Below are 21,864 nucleotides of genomic sequence, written 5' to 3'. Positions count from 1 at the left end.
TCAGTACTTAGGGGAATTTTTGACTAATTTTTCAGCTCCCTCAATTGTCACTGTGTTCTCCCCTTGCTTTCATTTGCAAGTTCCAGGAAGCCCAGGAAACCCATGCACCCACAGTTAAATCAAAAATACCCATGTTAAAAGTGCTTTCAATAAGTGTGGCAATGGTGGCATAGTGGCAATATCACTGGAGTAATGAGGCTGAGGCTTGCCCCCAAGGGGCATGGCTTCAAATCCCACCATAGTAGCTGGTAGAAATTCTATTCAATTAATTTCAAACAAAATCTGGAATTGAAAGCTAGTCTCTATAATGGTGCCCCGAAACTATTACTGATTGCTGTAAAAACCCATCTGGTTCACTACAGGGAAGAAAATCTGCTGGGCTGGCCTACATGTGACTCCAGACACATAGCAATGTGGTTGACTCTTAACGGCCCTCTGAAATGGCCTAGCAAGCCACTCAGTTCAAGAGCAATTAGGGAGAGGCAACAAATGCTGGCCTGCCAGTGATGCCTACATCCCAAGAAAGAATAAAAAAATTAACATAATGAAATGAACAGGCCTGTTGGGTTTGCTCCCATGCAACCTAATGTGCTGCAGTTAAATGCAGAAGTTTGTGGTTGGTTTCCCAATGACTATTAATTTCAGCACTTTTAACCCCACCCTCTCCCCACCCTACTCACTCCTGCAAGTTCAAATTCCCCCATTGTCTTTTGTAAACATGGCTTCCCATGAGCTAAGTTCAGAATATGTAATGTTATGGCTACACGCAGCATTGTACATCCTTGAATGGGTGACAGCAGAGTCTGCAAATCCAGTGAAAAAAACTGTTCCCTTTATGTTTTAAATAAAGCCCTTTCAGCTTTATTACAATTGTGACCTTGATACAACAATTCATGTGACAGAAATGCCCCTAGACAGACACCTGTTACATATGATTTGACAAAAGTCTCAAATGTTAAGGGCTGCCCTCTACCACTTAATGATTTCCAACATAAACAAATCCATTATTATCAATAGATGAACCCTGGCCCAATGTGTACAAAATTTAAAATTTGTTTCTCCTCCTGATAAATTAAGAATGGTTTTGCACAGGTTAGACTCAGATAATACAAAACTGCCTTGTTCATTGCAAACACAGGTTAAATCTTTTCATATTTTAATTTGAAAAATCAACATTGCTGATCCACAAAAGCACAGAATCGGCCTGAAAATCATGTGATGATTGTGTCCGTTTGATCTGACAAACCATTGTGAGACTCGGACCTGAAAATGCGGCAGATGGTGGGTGCACCTCATGCATAATTTCATACGTGTCTGAAAGTCAAGCTCCAGGAGTTTGCCTCATTATGCTACAAGTCAATTACAAAGCCAATGATACACATACAGAAAAGTGCACTTCATTAAAATGTATGATAGTAAAATACCGCTGCAAAAAAAATGACACAGGGATAGATTTTCTAGTCTTGGCACTGCAGTGGTGGGACTAAACTTTTTGTGAGGCCTGTGCTTGCTAAGGTTGTGCTGGGCTGGCCTTGGCTGGACTATTGAGATTGACCTGATTAATTATTCACAAGATGCTCCCGATTCTGATTGGGGCTGTTGTCAGGAGTTATCTGCCAATGAGATGTGGGATTAGTGTGCAGCAGCAGCTGCTGTTTAAAGGGGCTGCTTCAATCTGGCAATGCAGAAACTTGGAAATAATAGGTAAGTTGAAGAGAAAGCTCAGTTTCTTGATGTACCTTTGCAAGTGTTGCTTCAAGAGGTCCAGCAAAGGAGGATCATCCTGAACAGGACTTCAAGGCATCCTTCCTACAGGAACAGCATTTGTTTTGCTTGGTGTGAGGTGGCTTGCTGAGTGATGCATCTTCATTTACTCATGTACAAACTGCATTTGCAGAGTGAGCACTTTGAGTCTTATGGTTTATAATCTTCAAACTTCCACAAAATTACATCGAATTTTACAGTGCAGAAACAGGCCATTTGATATAACTGGTCCATACTGGCATTTATGCCCCACATAAGCCTCCTCCCATCTTACTTCATCTAACCCCATCAGCATAATCTTTCTCTTTCTCCCTCCTGTACTTATCTAGCTTCTCCGTAAGTGCATACGTACTATTCGCCTCAACGACTCCACACAGAAGCCAGTTCCGCATTCTCAAAACTTGGCATCATCTCAATCTCATCTCTTCGCTATTGTAGAATGCCTTAATTGATATCCTTCATAAAGTAGGGGACTCAATAACGGATAAGATATTCAACAAAATAATTACAGCTGAACCAATAGTTTGTATAGGTTTAGCATTTGTGAGTCTGAAACTCAAAGTCTTTCCACTCCTCTGTTCCTTTTAAATTGGTATGCATGTCCTCCCTGTCACCGTTATTACTTTTATGTAGCAATAAGGAATCAAACAGACTTAAGTTGAATGGTCCTAAACTGTGAATTCTTGATTTGTATAGTAACACATTTAGAAGAGACACGTGTGACAAGGTATCTTGCTCAACTGTAACTAACTGATTACATGCTGACTGACATCACCTCCTGTGATGCTGTGTGGAGTACTTACATTGTTAAAGCAATATGACAGCACTCTCCACATCCTCCCCCCAAAATATACCACTTCACATTTCTGTGCATTAAATTTCATCCAACATCTATTTTCCCTATCTATTAACTCACCCAAATCCTCTTGACGTTGCTTATAATCCTCTTCACAGTTAAGTATTCTCTCTATTTTTGTGTCATTTGCAACATTTAATATTGTGCCCCCAAACGCACGTCCGGATCATTATTTATATATTAAGAGCAAATATCCCAGCAGTGACCTCTTTTGACACCAAAGTTAGCATCCTGACAGTCTGAAAAAGATCCATTAACCACTGCTTTTATCTGTGCTTTAACCAACTTCCTATCCATCAGGCTAAGATGATTTTGGAGATTCTAATGGGCTTGAATTCTCAGAAACCCCTGTTCTGTCCAGACATCGGAAGAGCATTTCCAGATGTTTTTATTACATTTGATAGTTATCCTGATGGCTGCAAATGCCACTTTATACTTTTGCTCAGATGCTGTTCATGGCTCTCTCAATGATATCATAAGCCAGAATCTTGGTCTCCAGGGAATTATTTGCCATGCCTTTCAAATAGCTCTTACACAGATTGTCTTAAAATGAAGACTGCAGGAGAATTGACTGTTCACGTACATGATCCAGTTTTTTTGCTCATTGACCAGCTGCACTTAATTCACTATGTAGATATGGAACTACATTGATCACTAACTTCAAAATGACTTCATGATTATTTAAAACATCTTAGCAATCTATCTCCTCCAGTGATTTGCTACAATTTTCCCAATGGTCAGAAAGCTCAGTAGCGCTAGTTAACTTTCACATCTTTTGCAAAGCTGATGTTATCTAATTAATCAAATAAATTGAAAAGAATCGGCACATGGGGAAATAAAGAAACAAGAAAAACTGAGGAAAGCTTTTGATACAAGATTACTTAAGTACCGACATGCTGTTCCTCCAGAGTGCTCGGATGTAGTGAAGTGCAGCTGAAGACTTCCCTCAAGCTTAGGACGAATACCATAATGTTCACGTAATGTATGTTACCCTATTAAGCTGATGTTACATTGGTATAGGAGTAGCATAATATAACCTATATTACTTGATCTAGGCAATCTGCAAAAGCGTTTTGATGTTTGAGTGGTATAGTCCAGACGACTCACTTGTTTCTGTGCAAAATACTCTAAAATGTTTGGGGAGGAGTCACTGTCTGGAGCTGTGCAGTCATGGGTGACTGCTTGTATGTGTTACCATAGAGTAGCTGGCAACTCCTGTGGCATCTGCAGTGCAGCCCTCAGTGGTGTAAACCTTAGGGACAGTGGGAGCATCTCCCATGAATGCTCATATTGCTGCCATAGAGGACAAAGGGCAGCCCTTAGAGATGGGAATGGAGGTGGTGGGGGGGGGGCACACAAAATGGCAAGAGGTGGCGTGCCCGATGTTGTCAGGGTCTTTTGCCATTTTGTCCCAGGCGGGGGAGGCCGAGGAAGGCCTTCCTACTCCAGACTAATTGAGGCCTTTCAGTGGTCAATTATTGACCACAAAGGCAGCCTCCCACCCACTGATTTTATGAAAGATGGAGGGGCCTGCTACGTGTGGCGACGCCGCCAGTTGAGGCTAGGTGACCTCCTAGCAGATGCAGGGGTGTCCTTTCTTTGGGAGAAATCCATGGCCCCCAGAGGGCCACCCCCGCAGCGATGGCCGCAACCCCCTGGCAAGACCCCCTTGCCCTCACCAACTCCGCTCCTCCCACTCCATCACTGAGGCCTGCCTGACTGGTCCCAGCGACCCCAACTCTACTTGCCTGCATCCCAGGGTCTCCTCCATCTTCGGCACTGCAGGGCCTCCTGCAGTACCGGCAGTGGCCACCACTCTTGGTGGTGCTGCCAGTACTGCAGAACTACCAGCTGTCCGATTGGCCAGCAGCTCTAGTTTTGGAAACTCGTCCCTTAAAGGGGCTCATCTTCAACGGCGGGCAGCTAATTAACTGCCCGCCATGAAATAGCGATGAGGGTCCGACGGAGGACCGAGTTGGGGTCTCTCCCTGCCTTGCGTCCCGCCGCTGGGATCCCCTTTGCTGGCATTAAATCCCAGCCAAATATTCAAAACCTAAAGATACTGCCTTGAGTAGTGAAAAAAGTAAAATCTTGCATCAAAAGTGTTAGATTGCTTGCTTATTTTGTAACACATTTGAGGGGTCGATTTTAAGCTCTTTTGCCTGATGTTAACACAGTGGATGTACCCAAACCAGGTGATAAAGGCTTCAAAATAGGGTCAGTATCCTCACTGCCTCATTAACACTGATGACCTGGCTGGTTCCATTTAAAAGGAGCCCAGCTGTGGGTGTCCAAAACATCTGCCTATTTCAGGGGCCAGGCCCCTTTTCAATATTGAAATGAGGATCTTTTAAGATGTAAATAGGATCCTGATTGCCATTTTTGGGCAGAACTGGTAGAAGACTATGCCGTGCAGGCTCCGATCAATTCAACTGGCACTGGAACCGAGGAGGCCCGTCAAAGGGATTTACAGAAATAATAGCTGCCCAAATTCCACTCTCAGACAGATCAGCAGACTTGTTGAAGGAGTGTCCTACACCAGTGGCATGCCTGGAGTCATCAAGAATCGGGTAGCTAGCTCTCAAGCTAATGCTACATTTGGACCATCAATTATCTGAGTGCCAATGGTAGCAGAGATGCCAGAGAGCAGGCAGGAGAGTATTGAACTTGGCTAATTCAAATGTACATCACAAGGAGGTTCTGGGCTGCCAAAATCTTAGCAGTCTGTTAGTGAAACCCTGAAGCCAATCAACACACTTACTCTTTCCACAAGGGAATCACTTAAAAGGAATAGGTTAGGTGTCATCATACACTTAGTAAAAAGCACAAGCAAAGGGATAGCTAAAAACAGTTACAAACTACACAAGGGATGAAATAAGTGCAGTGCACTTGATTTAAGTATGTATGTGTTGCAGGTTTGAAACATGAAGTGCTACTTTATCATCCTAAATATAAACTTGATAATCATCCTCATTGTCCTACGAGTATGCTGCTTCTGACTGTGATTGGTATAAGGGTGTCATGAGCCTTTCCTTCAGAGAGTTTCCTTTGTCTCCCAGGAGTCATCCTTTCACTCTTTGTTCTCCAAATAATGGTGCTGCTCTTGGCCAATTTTATGATCATTGGCCGTTCCGAATAATGTGCAGATACATTTGTGGACAATAAACTGGCTGACACTGCAGATATCCTCATCAATTTCCAGGAAGCAGCTGGAAGCTTTACAATAATGTACTGTTACGAACAGATGGCTGCTGGCAATGCTGTCTGATTGTTAGACCTTGTCTAGACATTTTCCTCAAGGAAATGGCATGGGTTCATCACAGGCTATTTATGCACACCTTTTCTGTCATTCCCAGGTATCTGCCTGGTTTGGGTACATCCACTGTGTTTTTTGCCAATGGGATCTAATATATCATCTGACATAATTGTCCTGCTCTTGCTGGTCCTTCTCTGCCAATTGCAACCCAAAACCCATAGAGAGCAAATTTCTTCAGAGTTCTCCCAGTGATTTGCCGCAATTAGCCGAAGAGCCAAGGAAACCCAAGAAAAATGTGTAAAAGGTGATGTTACCAGTTATATATTCTTAACACTGAAACTAGAATGAGCCAAGTTGCCAGTGAAATAAATATTTTGTGTTGTTGCTTTCTTTTATCCTGGAAGCTATTTGCGTCAGCAAAGATGAAGTTAATAAAGTTGAATTCATTTTGTATTTTCATTAAACAACATAATAGTCCCATTACAGGCACTAAATTGGGGTTTACAATGACACAAAACAACCAAAAGTACCAATATAAACGTGAAAATGAAGTGGAAGATTATTCAGCCTTCAGTGTTGTGCTTCAGTAACACAGTCTATCAACATTTTGGCAGATCTATGCATGGGTATGTTAGTAAATGCTTATCGAAAATGCAGATTTAATTCTATCCCATTACAAATGATTTCAGAAACAAATGAATGTAAATAACCCCACAGTAATTTGCTTGGTTAAGTTTGGGAACTGTGTTTTACAATCTCAGAGAATACAACATTAAAAGTACTATCTGCATTCCTTTTTTGTTCCATTTGTAATAAAGCCATCAAGAACAATGTAAAAATTGTAATGGGACAGTTAGGACGAACATATATCTGGTGCTAGTTTGCATTTTGGGTTGGTGTGTCTGTCGGATCTGCTATGTTAGGTCTGAATCCAGCAACCGGAAAGCATCAGCTACTCGGATATGAATTTGATTATGAAGATGTGATTTATCAATAAAGTAATAAAACTACATGACACAGGTCTAAACCACATGACAATAAATATTATATTTGAAAGGCATTCAGCAGCAGAGATTGAGGAAGATTGACAGTACCTTAGGGATCAGTAGCAAACCCAGAGTGACAGTCACAGTCAGATGGGTGTGGACAAAGAACAGCATGAGCATCCAATCACTGTGGAGGCTTGATGCCAGTGTAAACCTGCAAGCAGAAACCCAATTTTACAGTTAAAAGTCTTTCAGATTAAAAACAATTATTCTAATCTAAAGGAGTTCCAGAGTTATGATATGATTTCATGCACCGTAACAAAAGAATGCACTGCTTTAGTTTATATTAAAATTATATTTGAGCATATAGCTAAACCATTAGACCTTGTCTTGTGTTTTGGCAATTGACCACAGGCAAATGTTAAAAACACTGTAAGCAGGCTATTTAACTAATCGACTTCTTTAGGGATATTAATAGTCAGTGAAGCTTTGCTGTGCTCATCATTTCATTTTACATCATCTTTTTTCTATATTTGTACACTCCATGAATGTGCTGTAGTCTCACAAATATGTGCCCATCTTCTCTGCAATCATATTTCCGCACCTGCCATAGCACTGAAATAATGCCTTCCGTGATAGTCATCGCAATGCGTTAACCTTCCTTGTCCCAGATCTATTTCTCCAGCACCTCTTTCAACGCCTCCACTGCCTCCATTTTGTCGAACTGTTTGTCTGATGAGTTGCAATTTCCACCAATTAAATGGTGGGAAGCCTGAAACCATCACATGCCCCATACCCTTACCATTCATTTCATCCCACTGTCCATGCACTTCTCTCTGAAGCCTGTCAGTTATAAATGAAAACTGGTGGGGGGGAGGGGTGTGGGGGGAGGGGGAGTTCTATAATGGGCAGGCGATGCACTCTTCCAGATTACTGATCAGGTGGTGAAGTTAAAAATGTACCTTTATTTGTGTATTGAGTGGTGGTGAAGAAGTAGAGGTGGGTATCATGTAGAAGCTGAACACATGGAGCGGGGGCACAGCTTTTAACCTTAAAAGGTGAGTGGGTTTGGGAGTGGGCAGCTGATTAAAAGTGCTGAATTGATTGTGTATCAGGAAGCTGGCAGCAACCCGCAGATCTCTGCCTTTAACCTCGGTGCAAATGGCTGCGTGTGGGAGACTGCCGTGAGAGAGGTGGGTTGGCAAGTATAATACACAAACAGCTCATTAACAGCTGTTTTAACTGTGGATTTCAAATTTAATTGTGGGTGCCACAGGTTTCCCAGGTTGCTTGGAACTCGCCAAGAAAACCAATGTACTTCATTGCCTAGGTGAAAGATTCTGCTCACCGGACTTGTTCTGAGAGTGCGTTTTCATTGCTTTGGAGATGATTTCGACTACTTTGGAGTTAATGTGTTTGATTTACACCTCCTCTCTGTCAGCTTTCAGATCAGCATAGGAGCCGCTTATGCAGTTTTGCCTTGGACCTGAAATGTGGAACAAGATAAGGAGCAGCGGCCACATCACCAGCAGCAAGTGCAGCAGCAGCCTTTTCCTCACCTACCTGTCACTCCACAGGAGACAGGGATGAACAAAAAGGGCCAGCTAGCAGAAGTCTATATCCCCAACACAGGGTTTACAGGCAGAGGATAAACCTCCTCGACATAACCGAGCAGCAGTGCTTCAGGAAGCTCAGAGTGTCGTACCAGGTGGTCAGTGACATTTGCAGTCTCCTGGAAGAAGAACTCCTGCCAAAGTCAAAGTCACTGCTGACATTAATTGCTTCATCTCTGGCTTTTTCCGGGGATCTGCAGGAAATATTTTCAGAATCTAACAATATGCTGCCCACAAATGCATCTCACAGGTGACCGATGCCATATTTGCCAGGGCAGGGACTTTTCAATTGACCAGGCTAGTCAGAATGAGTGGGCACTCGGCTTTGCCAGTCTGGCTGGCTTCTCACAGGTCCAGGGAGTGATCGACTGCACACATATGGCAATCAAGGGCCCCCCAGATCACCCTGGAGTCTTTGTCAACAGGAAAGGCTTTCATTCCATCAATGTTCAGCTCGTGGGCAAGCACAGAAACATCATGATGCATCTTTGTGCAAGAATCCCAGGGATCTGCCATGAAGCGTTCGTCCTGCATCAGTCAAATGTCCCAGAGGTTTTCATGGATTGAAGCAGAGTTAGCGACTGGCTCCATGGAGACAAGGGCTACCCACTGAAGATGTGGCTGAAGACACCATTAGGAGCCCAGACAATGACACCCAGGAGAGATACAATCGAAGCCACTTGCCCACCAGAGATGTCATTGAGTAAGCGAGCGGGATGCTAAAGCTACACTTTAGGTGCCTTGACAGATCTGAGGGACGCCCTTCAATATGCACCAGATGACAGTGGTCTGCTGCATCCTGCAAGACACAATAGTGTGGACTGGAGCTCCAGGAGGAAGAAGGTGCTGACTGCACTGCCTCTACAAAGGAGAAGCAACATGTAGAGCATGAGGAAGAGAATGTGATGTGGTGAAGGTACCAGCAGCTGCACAAATAGCTGCCCGCGATGACCAGGACAGCATGATTCTGCCAAAAAAACAAGAAATGCTGGAAATACTCAGCAGGTCTGGCAGCATCTGTGGAAAAAGAATGAGAGTTAACGTTTCAGGTCAGTGACCCTTCATCAGAACAGCCTGAATCTGACATAATTCAGTTAGTCTGATGCACTGCCCCCATCTTGCAGCCAAATTCTGAACCCACTTGCCCCCGTGCCCCCCCCCCCAATGTGCAGGACAAAGCAGTCCTATATTCAGCAATTCATTCCTTTCACAGACACCCATTGCTAGTCTTTAACTCATGTCTTACCAGTCTTCACAAGAAGGCAGCAGGAAAAATTGGGCAACATGGGAAAATAGAGCAAAGAACTAATTTTAATCATACAGAAAATTAACAATCTAGCACTGTGTTAAACTTACCCTTGTGAAACTACAATTCCTAACTCTTCCTTTTTCTCCTACTCCTATGTGCTTCTACCCCTGTGACTTCAGCAGAGGTCGAGGCAGGCTGCTCACATTCCTGCTCTGACTACTCAGATGTTTTTGAGTGATGCCCTCTGGGTTTTGGAGCCTCTGAGGGCTGTGTAAAAGACTGCAGTCTTGGTCATCGGGGCAGGAGGCTGTATGTATGGCTCTGACTGAGGAGGGGTGAGGGAAATGGATGAAAAGTGAAAGCACTTTGAGCTAATTCCCCACTTCCATTCCCCCTTTCTCCACCTTCCCTCTTATGGCTCACCCGCACATCACTGCCAGCCAAGAGCACTGAAGAGTGTGGTGCTTAACAGTCAAGGCTGAATTTTCATTAATCCTTCTGAAGTCAATGGGAATCAGGGGGAAAACTCTCCACCGGTTGGAGTCATACCTAGCACAAAGGACAATGGTTGTGGTTGTTGGAGGTCAATCATCTCAGTGTCAAGACATTGATGCTGGAGTTCCTCAGCATCGTCTCTTAGGCCCAACCATCTTTAGCTCCATCTTCAGATGGAGGATGGACCTTCCCTCCATCATGAGGTCGGAAGTAGTAATGTTTGCTGATGATTGCACAATGTTCAGTACCATTCGCAACTCCTCAGATACTGAAGCAGTCCATGTCCATTTGCAGCGAGACCAGGACAAAATTTAGGCTTGGGCTACTAAGTGGTAAGTAACATTCACACCACATAAGTGCCAGGCAATGACCATCTCCAACAAGAGAGAATCTAACCATCTCCCCTTGATGTTCAATGGCATTACCATTGCTGCATTCCCCCACTATTAACATCCTGGGGTTACCATTAACTGGACACTGAACTGGGGCAGCCATATAAATACCGTGGCTACAAAAGCAGGTCAGGAACTGGGAATTCTGAGGCGAGCAACTCACCTCTTGACTCCCCAATGCCTGTCCACCATCTACAAGTCACAAGTCAGGAGTGCAATGGAATACTCTCCACTTTCCTGGATGGGTGTGGCTCCAGCAACACTCAAGAAACTCGACACCATCCAGGTCAAAGCAGCCTGCTTGATTGGTACCCCATGCACCAGCTTAAACGCCACTGATGCACAATGGCAGCAGTGTGTACCATCTACAAGATGCACTGCAGCAACTTGCCAAGGCTCCTTTGACAGCAACCTCCAAACCCATGACCTCTACCACCTCGAACAGGATTGTCCAACATATGGCCCACGGACCATAATCCAGCCTGCCAAAGGTTTCCATCCAGCCTGCAGATGTAAACTGTACCCAGGTTGTTCTTCACCCTCACCAGGGTCCATGACTGGAGATGAAAAATTTCCCTTTGTTTGCTTCTTCCAGACTGGCTTTTAAAAAAAAACATTGCACTGTCAGTTTCACAGTTGACAGGTAATGGGAGCGGGAATAGCGGCTTCCCAACTTTGGACAGATTCTGGGTTCTCCAGTGAACTTTTTAAAAAAAGTCAGAACCTGCCGGAAAACCCCAAATCTGTCCGAAGTTGGGAATCTGCTGTTCCTGTTCTCAGCACCTGTCAGCTGTGAAACTGACTTGCGACATTTTTCTTAGAAACTGCCCAACCATCTGCTAAACATTCCTGCTACCTGCAAATGTCAGAAAGAGGGAGAGAAAGAGGAGGGAAGAGAGACAGAGAGAGAGGGGACAGAGAGAGAGAGGGGGAGACAGAGAGAGAGAAAAGGGGCGGGGGGGACAGAGAGAGAGAGGGAGGACAGCGAAAGAGACAGAGAGAGAAAGAGGGGGACAGAGAGAGAGAGAGAAAGAGGGGGACAGAGAGAGAGGGAGGGGGACAGAGAAGGGGGTTCACAGAGATAACGAGGGGGCAGAGAGAGAGGGAGGGGAGGAAGAGAGACAGGGAGAGGGCATAGAGAGAAAGAGAGTGGCAGAGCGAGAGAGAGAGGAAGAGAGAGCAAGAGGGGGGGACAGAAAGAGAGATAAAGAGGGGGACAGAAAGAGAGGGGGGAACAGAGAGAGAGTGAAGGGGGACAGAGAGAGAGGGGCAGAGAGAGAAAGAGGGGGGACAAAGAGCGAGGACAACACAGAGAGTGAAGATGACAAAGAGCAGGGGGAACACAGAGAGGGGGGACACAGGAGGAGAGAGAGAGAGAGAGTGAGCAAGATCACTCCTGACAGATGGACATCTATCCAGAATACTCTGCATCACTACAATAAGTGTGCGGGCAAATATTGACTACTTATGCAAGCCAAAAAATGCCAGGAATTTCATTAAATTAGTGTCCAACATAGTGAAGAAAAAGTAAGTCAATAAATTAGTCTTCTCATTTAAAGCTTCTTTAAAATGTACATTTGTTGTTGTTTTGATTAATAGTAAGATACATTTTTAATGCCTTTATCTTTCTGAAATTGTCTCACTGGCTCCCCATGTAAGACAAAAATTGTAATGTGGACCCCATGCGAAAAGTTTGGACAAACCTGACCTAGAAGGACAAAAGCAGCAGATGCATGGGAACACCATCACCTGCAAGTTCCCCTCCAAGCCACACACCATCCTGACTCCTGACTTGAAACTATATCATTGTTCCTTCACAGTCTCTGGGTCAGAATCCTGCAACTCCCTTCCTTACAGCATTGTTGGTGTACATACCCAATGCCAACGATGCTCACATCCCATGAAAGAATAAAAAAGGTGGCATTAGAGACTGGAATTTAGTCAGCATGGCGAGGGTCCCAACCATGGGTCTGAAAGCCTGGAGCAACCCCGCCGCGACCATTTGTGGGACACCTGCCGCATTTTTCAGTCGTCCAGCAACTATTTAGCTGCTGTTGGGGCTCCTGCCCCTTTAAAGAATGGGAGACCGCCCCCGGTAGCTGCCGGTAGCACAGCAGTCTCAACAGTTCCACTGGGAGTGGTGGCCACTGCTGAGACTGCACTTAGCAGAGAGGATGCCAAGGGAGCAGGCCATCCTCTGAACTGGTATGTGGGGTCTAGGGGTCAAGCAGGCTGCAGCAAGGGCGCGCTGCTTGGGGAGGGTGGTGGGGTTGATGAGGGCAGGGGTGTGGCATTGCTGCAGGGGTGGCCATTGCCACTGGAGGAATGCCTCCATGGGCTACAGAGTGCCTGATTTTGAGGCTCCCCTCACCTTAAGCCTGCAGCGAGGCTACCAGGGTTCACGAGGCATTTTCCCCACGTGGTGGAGGGCCCATCCATCTCTGGTGAAATGCCAGCAGTGGTGGAAAGAGACCTTTAATTAGACACTGAAGTGGCTCAATTGGCCTCTGGTCAGGAGAACCTCCTGCACCTTCCCCACCGCTGGTAAAATGCAATGGCAGTGGGAATGCGACGGGCACTTCATCTCCACACCTCCATTCTTCCCTCACCACACATATTCCCCCTGCCTCCCAGCCTGTCCCTAGAGGGTGGTAAAATTCAGACAGTGCGCAAGCCATTGGTGAGGATCCTCATGATTCCTTCAACTGCCACGTCTGATGCTCCATGCAGGTGGCCACCCTTTCCATGGACGTAGACATCAACATGAGGGCCTCCGATATCATGGCACTCATGTTAGAGATCAACTCCTCCAATCTCTCTCCAATGCTGTGTAATGCGGCTGGAATGCTTACATGGCCTCACACATTTTCTGCTGCTGCTCCAGAATTATCTTTTTCATCAACATCCCCCGAGCCTCAGCATCTGTGTCCAGCTGAGCAGAGATGGAGTGTGCTCTGATGGGAATCCTCCCTGTCTGCACCAGCTGCTCATGCTCACTTGTGACCCAATGGAAGAACCCAACTTCCCATCAAGGCTGATGCGCGAGTCCTGTGACGCAGAGTGAGTGACCTCCGTTGAGAAGCCTTCGTCCTCCTCTTGCACCACCTCCTGGGTGAGGTGAAAGGCATGAATTAGAACTGTCAAGGTAAGAAAGTGTTACATCATTATTGTGCACATGATCATATTTCACTGTCTGCTGACATCAAGTCAATGTGAGTGAATGTTTTATGCCATTGGCTGTGTTATATTTAATTCTGTCACCAGGAAGCTGGAAGACCCTCATCTCTCCATCTCCGATAGCCAGGCTCACCGAGAATTGACTTATTTCCAATGCTGCTTCTCTGCAGCTGTCAGTTTGGAGATGGCTGGAGGGCCAGCTCTGGTTCTCTGCTTCTCACTAATGTTCTGTGCTCTCTTTTCCTGTAAGGAAGGAGAGAAGAGATTATAAGTGAGAGTAATGGAATGTGTTGAGTAAATTGATGGACATCTTTTGTGGAGGGTCACTGTGAGGGATACGCCTGACATTGCATTAGGATGAGTGTCAGTGGCGGGTGGCCAAGTGGGGATGTGAGGAGGTGACTAGACAGCGAGGGATGGGTGCAGTTGCAAGGTAAGCTGGTGTGGGCAGTACTAGGTTTGGGAAGGCAAAGTGAGGGAGGTTGGGGTTAGACACACATCAGGACATACTTGAATGTGCCATACTACTCACCCTTCCTGCTGTAATTAAGTCATTAACCCTCTTCCGGCAAACTCCAGGAATGTGGCATCACACTCCTGCTGCTCACCTCCTTCGCAATTTCCAACCAGGCCTTCTTGTTCTCTGTGACATGATTTTTCCTCCTTTCGAAGGGAACAAAATCTCCCTGTGAACTTTTACAGCTTGCAGCATCATCTCTAAGGAGGCTCACTGAAGCAAAGTCTCCTTACAATGTTGTGAGCCCATTGCTGCAGGTTCTCGTTCTGTTTAAATACCTGTGCAATTCTTCAAGTTTTATCTTAGCGGGGTCCTTTTAAATATTTGAGCTGAAATAGACCGATGCAGGTTGTCATCACCCCCGCTCATACTAATTGGTCAGGAAACCGACTGCTAATTGGCTGTGTTAACAATCCACCGACAAACATGTTTCTGAAACTTCCAAGCTCCCCTGCTGCCAGTGTGTTGGTCAGTTAAAATCCAGCCCCCATGTCTTTAGATAATGTCGCAAAGGGGCAGCTTATAAATGAAGAAGAAAAGGAGCAAAGGATAGTCCTTTGTGGGACTGTGGAAGTAACAGCGTGGGGGCAGAAAGAGAGGCCATTGCCAAAGATACTTTCTATATGGTTGTATGGATAAGAGTGGAAGTAAATAGCACTCCCACAGACAACCTTGGTCACACAATCGCTTTCATCCCAATTAGTTGTCTGTATTGTTATCATTGACCCATCGAGTTCAATCTGTTATTTATGTTAAATCTGTCTTCTATATTATGAGCATCATGATCTTGGTTTATATTCTATGCTTTTGCCATTGTTTAGACTCAACTGACAAACTCAAATGGAAGTGTCCTGTGTGCACCCAACTTTCCAATATCAGTTCATTAGCATAGCTTCAAGTTTTGAGGTTAGATTTCTGATCAAGTTACCACCTGTATTAAAGTAATGTCAATTGAAAAATCAAAGTTTATGGTGGAAGCAGTAAGTTCCACGTAAGTGAAATTCCAAGAATTGAGAGCAATAGTTTCAGGGTGCCAAAAGGCATTGCGACTAATTAGCCATTTTTAGTGTGGCTGAAGGGACAGGGTACCAAGAAGTGAGGAGGCAGAACAGAAGTCAACGGAAACCTTGAGCAGAATTTTGTGTGGCCGTTTGAAGAGGGAACAGTGGCGTGGGGGGACAGAGAATTCTCTGATTATGCCGCTTATTGTTGGAGGCGAATGTCACTTTCCCCACTTAATCATCTCCTGTTTTCCACTGAAGCACTTTACAGATCATACTATTTATTTTCCTTTCTTGATACGTCTGTAAGTGTCTTGTCATTCTCAATTGAACTGAGCCACTGCTAAAGACACCACTTGGCATCTGTCCCACTATAGCTGTGCTCGAGGAGTGTGGCAGATGGTGTTCACACAGCCGATTGGAAGGGCTATGGGTTGTAGCAAATGATATTATTTTGATCATCTGCAGTTAATGAGCTAAAGAAAGACACCAACATTGCAAGTATACATTGAACAGAGAACAGCAATACAGAGTTACTTGTACAGCTTTTAATTAAAGCAACAAATAGTGAATATAAATGATAAGACAATGGGTTGGATTTTATAGGGGCCTCGACGTCAGGACACGTGGTGGGGGGGGCATGAAGATTGCCCTGCATGAGGCCCGCCACCAACAGGGCCCGTTCTGATCTTGGCGGTGGTGGCGAGGCCTCGTGGCAGCCCACTCGCTGCTCGGCGATGGGACCGTGATTTAAATATTCAGATTAATTTATTTACCTGAATTAATGACTTTCCCGACCAGGGAAACGAGGCGCAACACCTGTGGGGAGGGGGGAGCAGGGAAGTTTATCAGAGTGGGAGGGGGGGAGCAAGGTCAAACTTACTTGATTGGTCTAGGGGGTGATGGGAAGGGATAACGGTAAAAGGCTCTGAACTTTGCGGGGGCGGGGGTGAAGGTCATATTATTCAAGGTAAGTATTTCAGGAGGGGTAAAGGGCAGGAATGACATGTAATGATATTGGGGAGGTGGAAGAGGGGCTGGAACGATTTTTTAAATTATTTTTAATAATTTTAAATTTACTGTTCCTTTAAAAATTTAATTTGTCATTTAAGGCTCTAAGCCCTTTGAAAATGGTGCCGGTGCCTGTGCAGTGGTGCAGATGCTGTTGCCGGGGATGGCTCACCCACCCCTTCCACATCATCTGGGGGGGGGGGGGGGGGGGTCCGCCCCGGACATGTTAATGAGGCACCGCACTTAAGATAGCAGCGGCTCCACGGAGTGAAAGCTGTGCGTGCGATTCCAACCCAATATGTTACTTAATTTATCTGTTACAACAGAACTGTTATGACTTAAATTATGTCAACTCTTGAGGTTTGATTTGGAGTTATGGAACTCCATGTATCACAATAACACGAATTGTCATGTAGAGAATGAAGTTTTGAGGCTGTAATGTACAACTAACAGGAAACTGTATTCTGAAGGTCATCTTAGTATACTTATAACCTCTGATTTGTCAGGTGAGACAGGGACATAAAGCCAAGTGTTTCATTCAGCTTGCTTTCCAGACAGATGTACACAAATCAACATTACTGCCATCAGTAGATCAGATTTGAACAGTGGGGAGGAGGTGACATAGTGGTATTATCACTGGACTAGTAACCCAGAGACCCAGGGTATTGATCTGGAGACATGAGTTCGAATCCCACCACAGCAGAAGATGGAATTTGAATTTAATTAATAAATCTGGAATTAAAAGCTAGTCTAATGATGGCCATGAAACCATTGTCGATTGTTGTAAAAACCCATCTGGGTCACTAATGTCCTTTAGGGAAGGAAATCTGCTGTCTTTACCTGGTCTGGCCTACATGTGACTCCAGACGCACTCTTACATGCCCTCTGAAATGGCCTAGAAAGCCACTCAGTTGTACCTAACCGCTACGAAGTCAATAAAAAGGAATGAAACCGGACGGACCACCCGGCATCAACCAAGGCACCAGAAACGACAACGGCAAACCCAGCCCTGTCGACCCTGCAAAGTCCTCCTTACTAACATCTGGGGGCTTGTGCCAAAGTTGGGAGAGCTGTCCCATAGACTAGTCAAGCAACAGCCTGACATAGTCATACTCACGGAATCATACCTTACAATGTCCCAGACACTGCAATCACTACCCTACCGGCATGGCAGTGGTCGACAGAAGGGAGGGAGTTGCCCTGGGAGTCCTCAACATCGACTCCGGACCCCATGAAGTCTCATGGCATCAGGTCAAACATGGGCAAGGTAACCACCTACCGCCCTCCCTCTGCTGGTGAGTCAGTACTCCTCCATGTTGAACACCACTTGGAGGAAGCACTGAAGCTGGGGCACAGAATGTACTCTGGGTGGGGGACTTCAATGTCCATCACCAAGAGCGGCTCGGTAGCACCACTACTGACTGAGCTGGCCGAGTACTAAAGGACATAGCTGCTAGACTGGGTCTGCGGCAGGAGGTCAGAGAACCAACAAGAGGGAAAAACATTCTTGACCTTGTACTCACCAATCTGCCTGCCGCAGATGCTTCTGTCCATAACTGTATTGGTAGGAGTGACGACCGCACTGTCCTTGTGGAGACGAAGTCCCGCCTTCACATTGAGGATGCCGTCCATCGTGTTGTGTGGCACTATCAACCTGCGGTACTGTGGCACAGCGGTTAGCACTGCAGCCTCACCGCTCCAGGGACCCGGGTTCGATTCTGGGTACTGCCTGTGCAGAGTTTGCAAGTTCTCCCTGTGACCACGTGGGTTTTCGCCGGGTGCTCCGGTTTCCTCCCTCAGCCAAAGACTTGCAGGTGACAGGTAAATTGGCCGTTGTAAATTGCCCCTAGTGTAGGTAGGTGGTAGGGAATATGGGATTACTGTAGGGTGAGTATAAATGGGTCAGTTCCCATTAAAATGGTGCACTGACACGGAAAACAAAAGTCTGCGTGTATCAAGCCTGTGTCCTCAGTAACTTGGTCTATGGCAGCGAGGCCTGGACAACGTATGTCAGCCAAGAGCGACGTCTCAATTCATTCCATCTTTGCTGCCTCTGGAGAATCCTTGGCATCAGGTGGCAGGACCGTATCTCCAACACAGATGTCCTCGAGGCGGCCAACATCCCCAGCTTATACACCCTACTGAGTCAGTGGCGCTTGAGATGGCTTGGCCATGTGAGCCACATGGAAGATGGCAGGATCCCCAAGGAGACATTGTACAGCAAGCTCGCCACTGGTATCAGACTCACCAGCCGTCCATGTCTCCGCTTTAAAGACGTCTGCAAACGCGACATGAAGTTCTGTGACATTGATCACAAGTCGTGGGAGTCAGTTGCCAGCGTTCGCCAGAGCTGGCGGGCAGCCATAAAGGCAGGGCTAAAGTGTGGCGAGTCGAAGAGACTAAGCAGTTGGCAGGAAAAAAGACAGAAGCGCAAGAGGAGAGCCAACTGCGAAACAGCCCTGACAATCAATTTTATCTGCAGCACCTGTGGAAGAGCCTGTCACTCTAGAATTGGCCTTGATAGCCACTCCAGGCGCTGCTCCACAAACCACTGACCACCTCCAGGCGCTTACCCATTGTCTCTCGAGATAAGGAGGCTAAAGAGAAGAGAAGTATAAATGGGTGGTTGTTGGTCGGCATAGACTCGATGGGCCGAAGGGCCTGTTTCAGTGCTGTATCTCTAAATAAAAATAAATAAATAAAATAAATGGGATAGATTTTGAACAGATCTAGCAATGCAAAAGTGGGCATCCATGAGGCGCTGTGGGCCATCAGCAGCAGCAGAATTGTACTCAACCACAATCTGTAACCTCATGGCCCAGCATATCCCCCACTCTACCATTACCATCAAGCCAGGAGACCAACCCTGGTTCAATGAAGGGTGCAGGAGGGCATGCCAGGAGCAGCACCAGGCATACCTCAAAATGAGGTGTCAACCTGGTGAAGCTACAACCCAGGACAACTTGCATACCAAACTTTATAAGCAGCATGCAATAGACAGAGCTAAGCAATCCCATAACTAATGGATCAGATCTAAGCACTGCAGTCCTGCCACATCCAGCCGTGAATGGTGGTGGACAATTAAACAACTAACTGGAGGAGGTGGCTCCACAAATATCCCCATCCTCAATGATGGGGGAGCCCAGCACATCAGTGCGAAAGATAAAGCTGAAGCATTTGCAACAATCTTCAGCCAGAAGTGCCGAGTTGATGATCCATCTCGGCCTCCTCCTGAAGTCCCCAGCATCACAGATGCCAGACTTCAGCTAATTCGATTCACTCCGCGTGATATCAAGAAACAACTGAAGGCACTTGATACTACAAAGGCTATGGGTCCTGACAATATTCTGGCAATAGAACTGAAGACCTGTGCTCCAGAACTTGCTGCGCCCCTAGCCAAGCTGTTCCAATATAGCTACAACACTGGCATCTACGCGACTATGTGGAAAATTGCCCAGGTATGTCCTGTACACAAAAAGCAGGACAAGTCCAACCCAGCCAATTACCGCCCCATCAGTCTACTCTCAATCATCAGCAAAATGATGGAAGGTCTCATCAACAGTGCCATCAAGCAGCACTTGCTTAGCAATAACCTGCTCAGTGATACCCAGTTTGGGTTCCGCCAGGGCCACACTGCACCTGACCTCATTACAGCCGTGCTTCAAACATGGACAAAAGAGCTGAGCTCAAGAGGTGAAGTGAGAGTGACTGCCCTTGACATCAAGGCAGCATTTGACCGAGTATGGCATCAAGGAGCCCTAGCAAAACTGGAGTCAATGGGAATCGGGGGAAAACTCTCTGGTGGTTAGAGTCATACCGAGCGCAAAGGAAGATGGCTGTGGTTGTTGGAGGTCAATCATCTGAGCTCCAGGACATCACTTCAGGGATTCCTCAGGGTAGTGTCCTAGGCCCAACCGTTTTCAGCTGCTTCATCAATGACCTTCCTTCAATCATAAGGTCAGAAGTGAGGAAGTTCGCTGATGATTGCACAATGTTCAGCACCATTTGCAACTCCTCAAATACTGACGCAGTCCGTGTAGAAATGCAGCAAGACCTGGACAATATGCAGGCTTGGGCTGATGAGTGGCAAGTAACATTTGCGCCACACAAGTGCCAGGCAATGACCATCTCCAACAAGAGAGAATCTAACCATGTACCCTTGCAATTCAATGGCATTACCATCGCTGAATTCCTCACTATCAACATCCTAGGGGCTACCATTGACCAGAAACTGAACTGGAGTAGCCATATAAATAGCATGGCTACAAGAGCAGGTCAGAGGCTAGGAATCCTGCGGCGAGTAACTCACCTCCTGACTCCCCAAAGCCAGTCCACCATCTACAAGGCACAAGTCAGGAGTGTGATGGAATACTCTCCACTTGCCTGGATGGGTGCAGCTCCAACAACACTCAAGAAGCTTGACTCCATCCAGGACGAAGCAATCCGCTTGATTGGCACCCCATCCACAAACATTCACTCCCTCCACCACCGATGCACAGTGGCAGCAGTGTGTACCATCTATAAGATGCACTGCAGCAACGCACCAAGGCTCCTTAGACAGCACCTTCCAAATCCGCGACCTCTACCACCTCGAAGGACAAGAGCAGCAGATGCATGGGAACATCACTACCTGCAAGTTCCCGTCCAAGTAACACACCATCCTGACTTGGAACTATATCGCCGTTCCTTCACTGTCGCTGGGTCAAAATCCTGGAACTCCCTTCCTAACAGCACTGTGGGTGTACCTAACTCACATGGACTGCAGCGGTTCAAGAAGGCAGCTCACCACTACCTTCTCAAGGGCAATTCAGGATGGGAAATAAATGCTGGCATAGCCAGTGACGCCCACTTCCCATGATTGAATTAAAAAAAAGAAAGTTGGCAATTCCACTTAAACATCTGAACTAAATTTTAAGTACATATGAGTTTGACAATGTTTGTGTGTAATTAAAATGCACTTCAACTAAACTAAAATAAATAAGGGGAAAACGTTGTGGGCAAATTAGGTCTGTCGACCAAAGTCAAAAATCTTGTTCCATATTCCTAATATCTGATAAGAAGCAGCAATTATGACATTATTGTGTTAGCAGCTGGAAATGGTGCTGTAAGACACAATGAGGTGTCATTACGGTTGTGTTTTTTAAAAAAATTGAAAAACCAACAAGATGGTTTCTATAACTATCATCTTCAACCTGTTAACAATCCAGCTTAATTTATCTACTTATTCCTATTTTATTTTTGCCCCAGCTTTTCCTTTCCTGACTTTCCTTGCTGAGGTACAGTTCTACCAGTCTTGCAGTGCAACACTCGAACATACAGCAAGTCTGCAAAATAAACCATGAAATAAATATGGAAGCAGCAGAAGGCTGAAACTGGAAGCAACATTAATGTTTGTAGTAGCCTGATTTCATGATAGGCAGGGGTGTAATCACCTCACTGAAGTGTTCTTTCTTTATTTGTTTCAAGCGACAGTGGAAGAGAGCTCCCAGCAGGGTTTGTGGAAAAGTTTTCAAGGATTTGGTAAGTGACAATACTGAGCTATGACCT

At 45.8% G+C, this 21,864-nt stretch overlaps 1 protein-coding gene across 1 annotated transcript in view; it reads right to left on the bottom strand.

The window, feature by feature from the left end:
- Positions 1 to 21,864, bottom strand: part of gpr158a (G protein-coupled receptor 158a) — a 723,773-nt gene that overhangs the window by 32,175 nt on the left and 669,734 nt on the right. Inside the window, exon 9 of the mRNA XM_068051759.1 lies at positions 6,971 to 7,076. Coding sequence (XP_067907860.1) covers positions 6,971 to 7,076 — 106 coding nt within the window. The remainder of the gene's footprint in view (positions 1 to 6,970; positions 7,077 to 21,864) is intronic.

Source organism: Heterodontus francisci, chromosome 2 (assembly GCF_036365525.1).
Source record: "Heterodontus francisci isolate sHetFra1 chromosome 2, sHetFra1.hap1, whole genome shotgun sequence".
Taxonomy (NCBI): Eukaryota; Metazoa; Chordata; class Chondrichthyes; order Heterodontiformes; family Heterodontidae; genus Heterodontus; species Heterodontus francisci.
The sequence above is the reverse complement of the archived record's forward strand: the minus strand, read 5'-3'. Positions and strand labels throughout refer to the sequence as shown.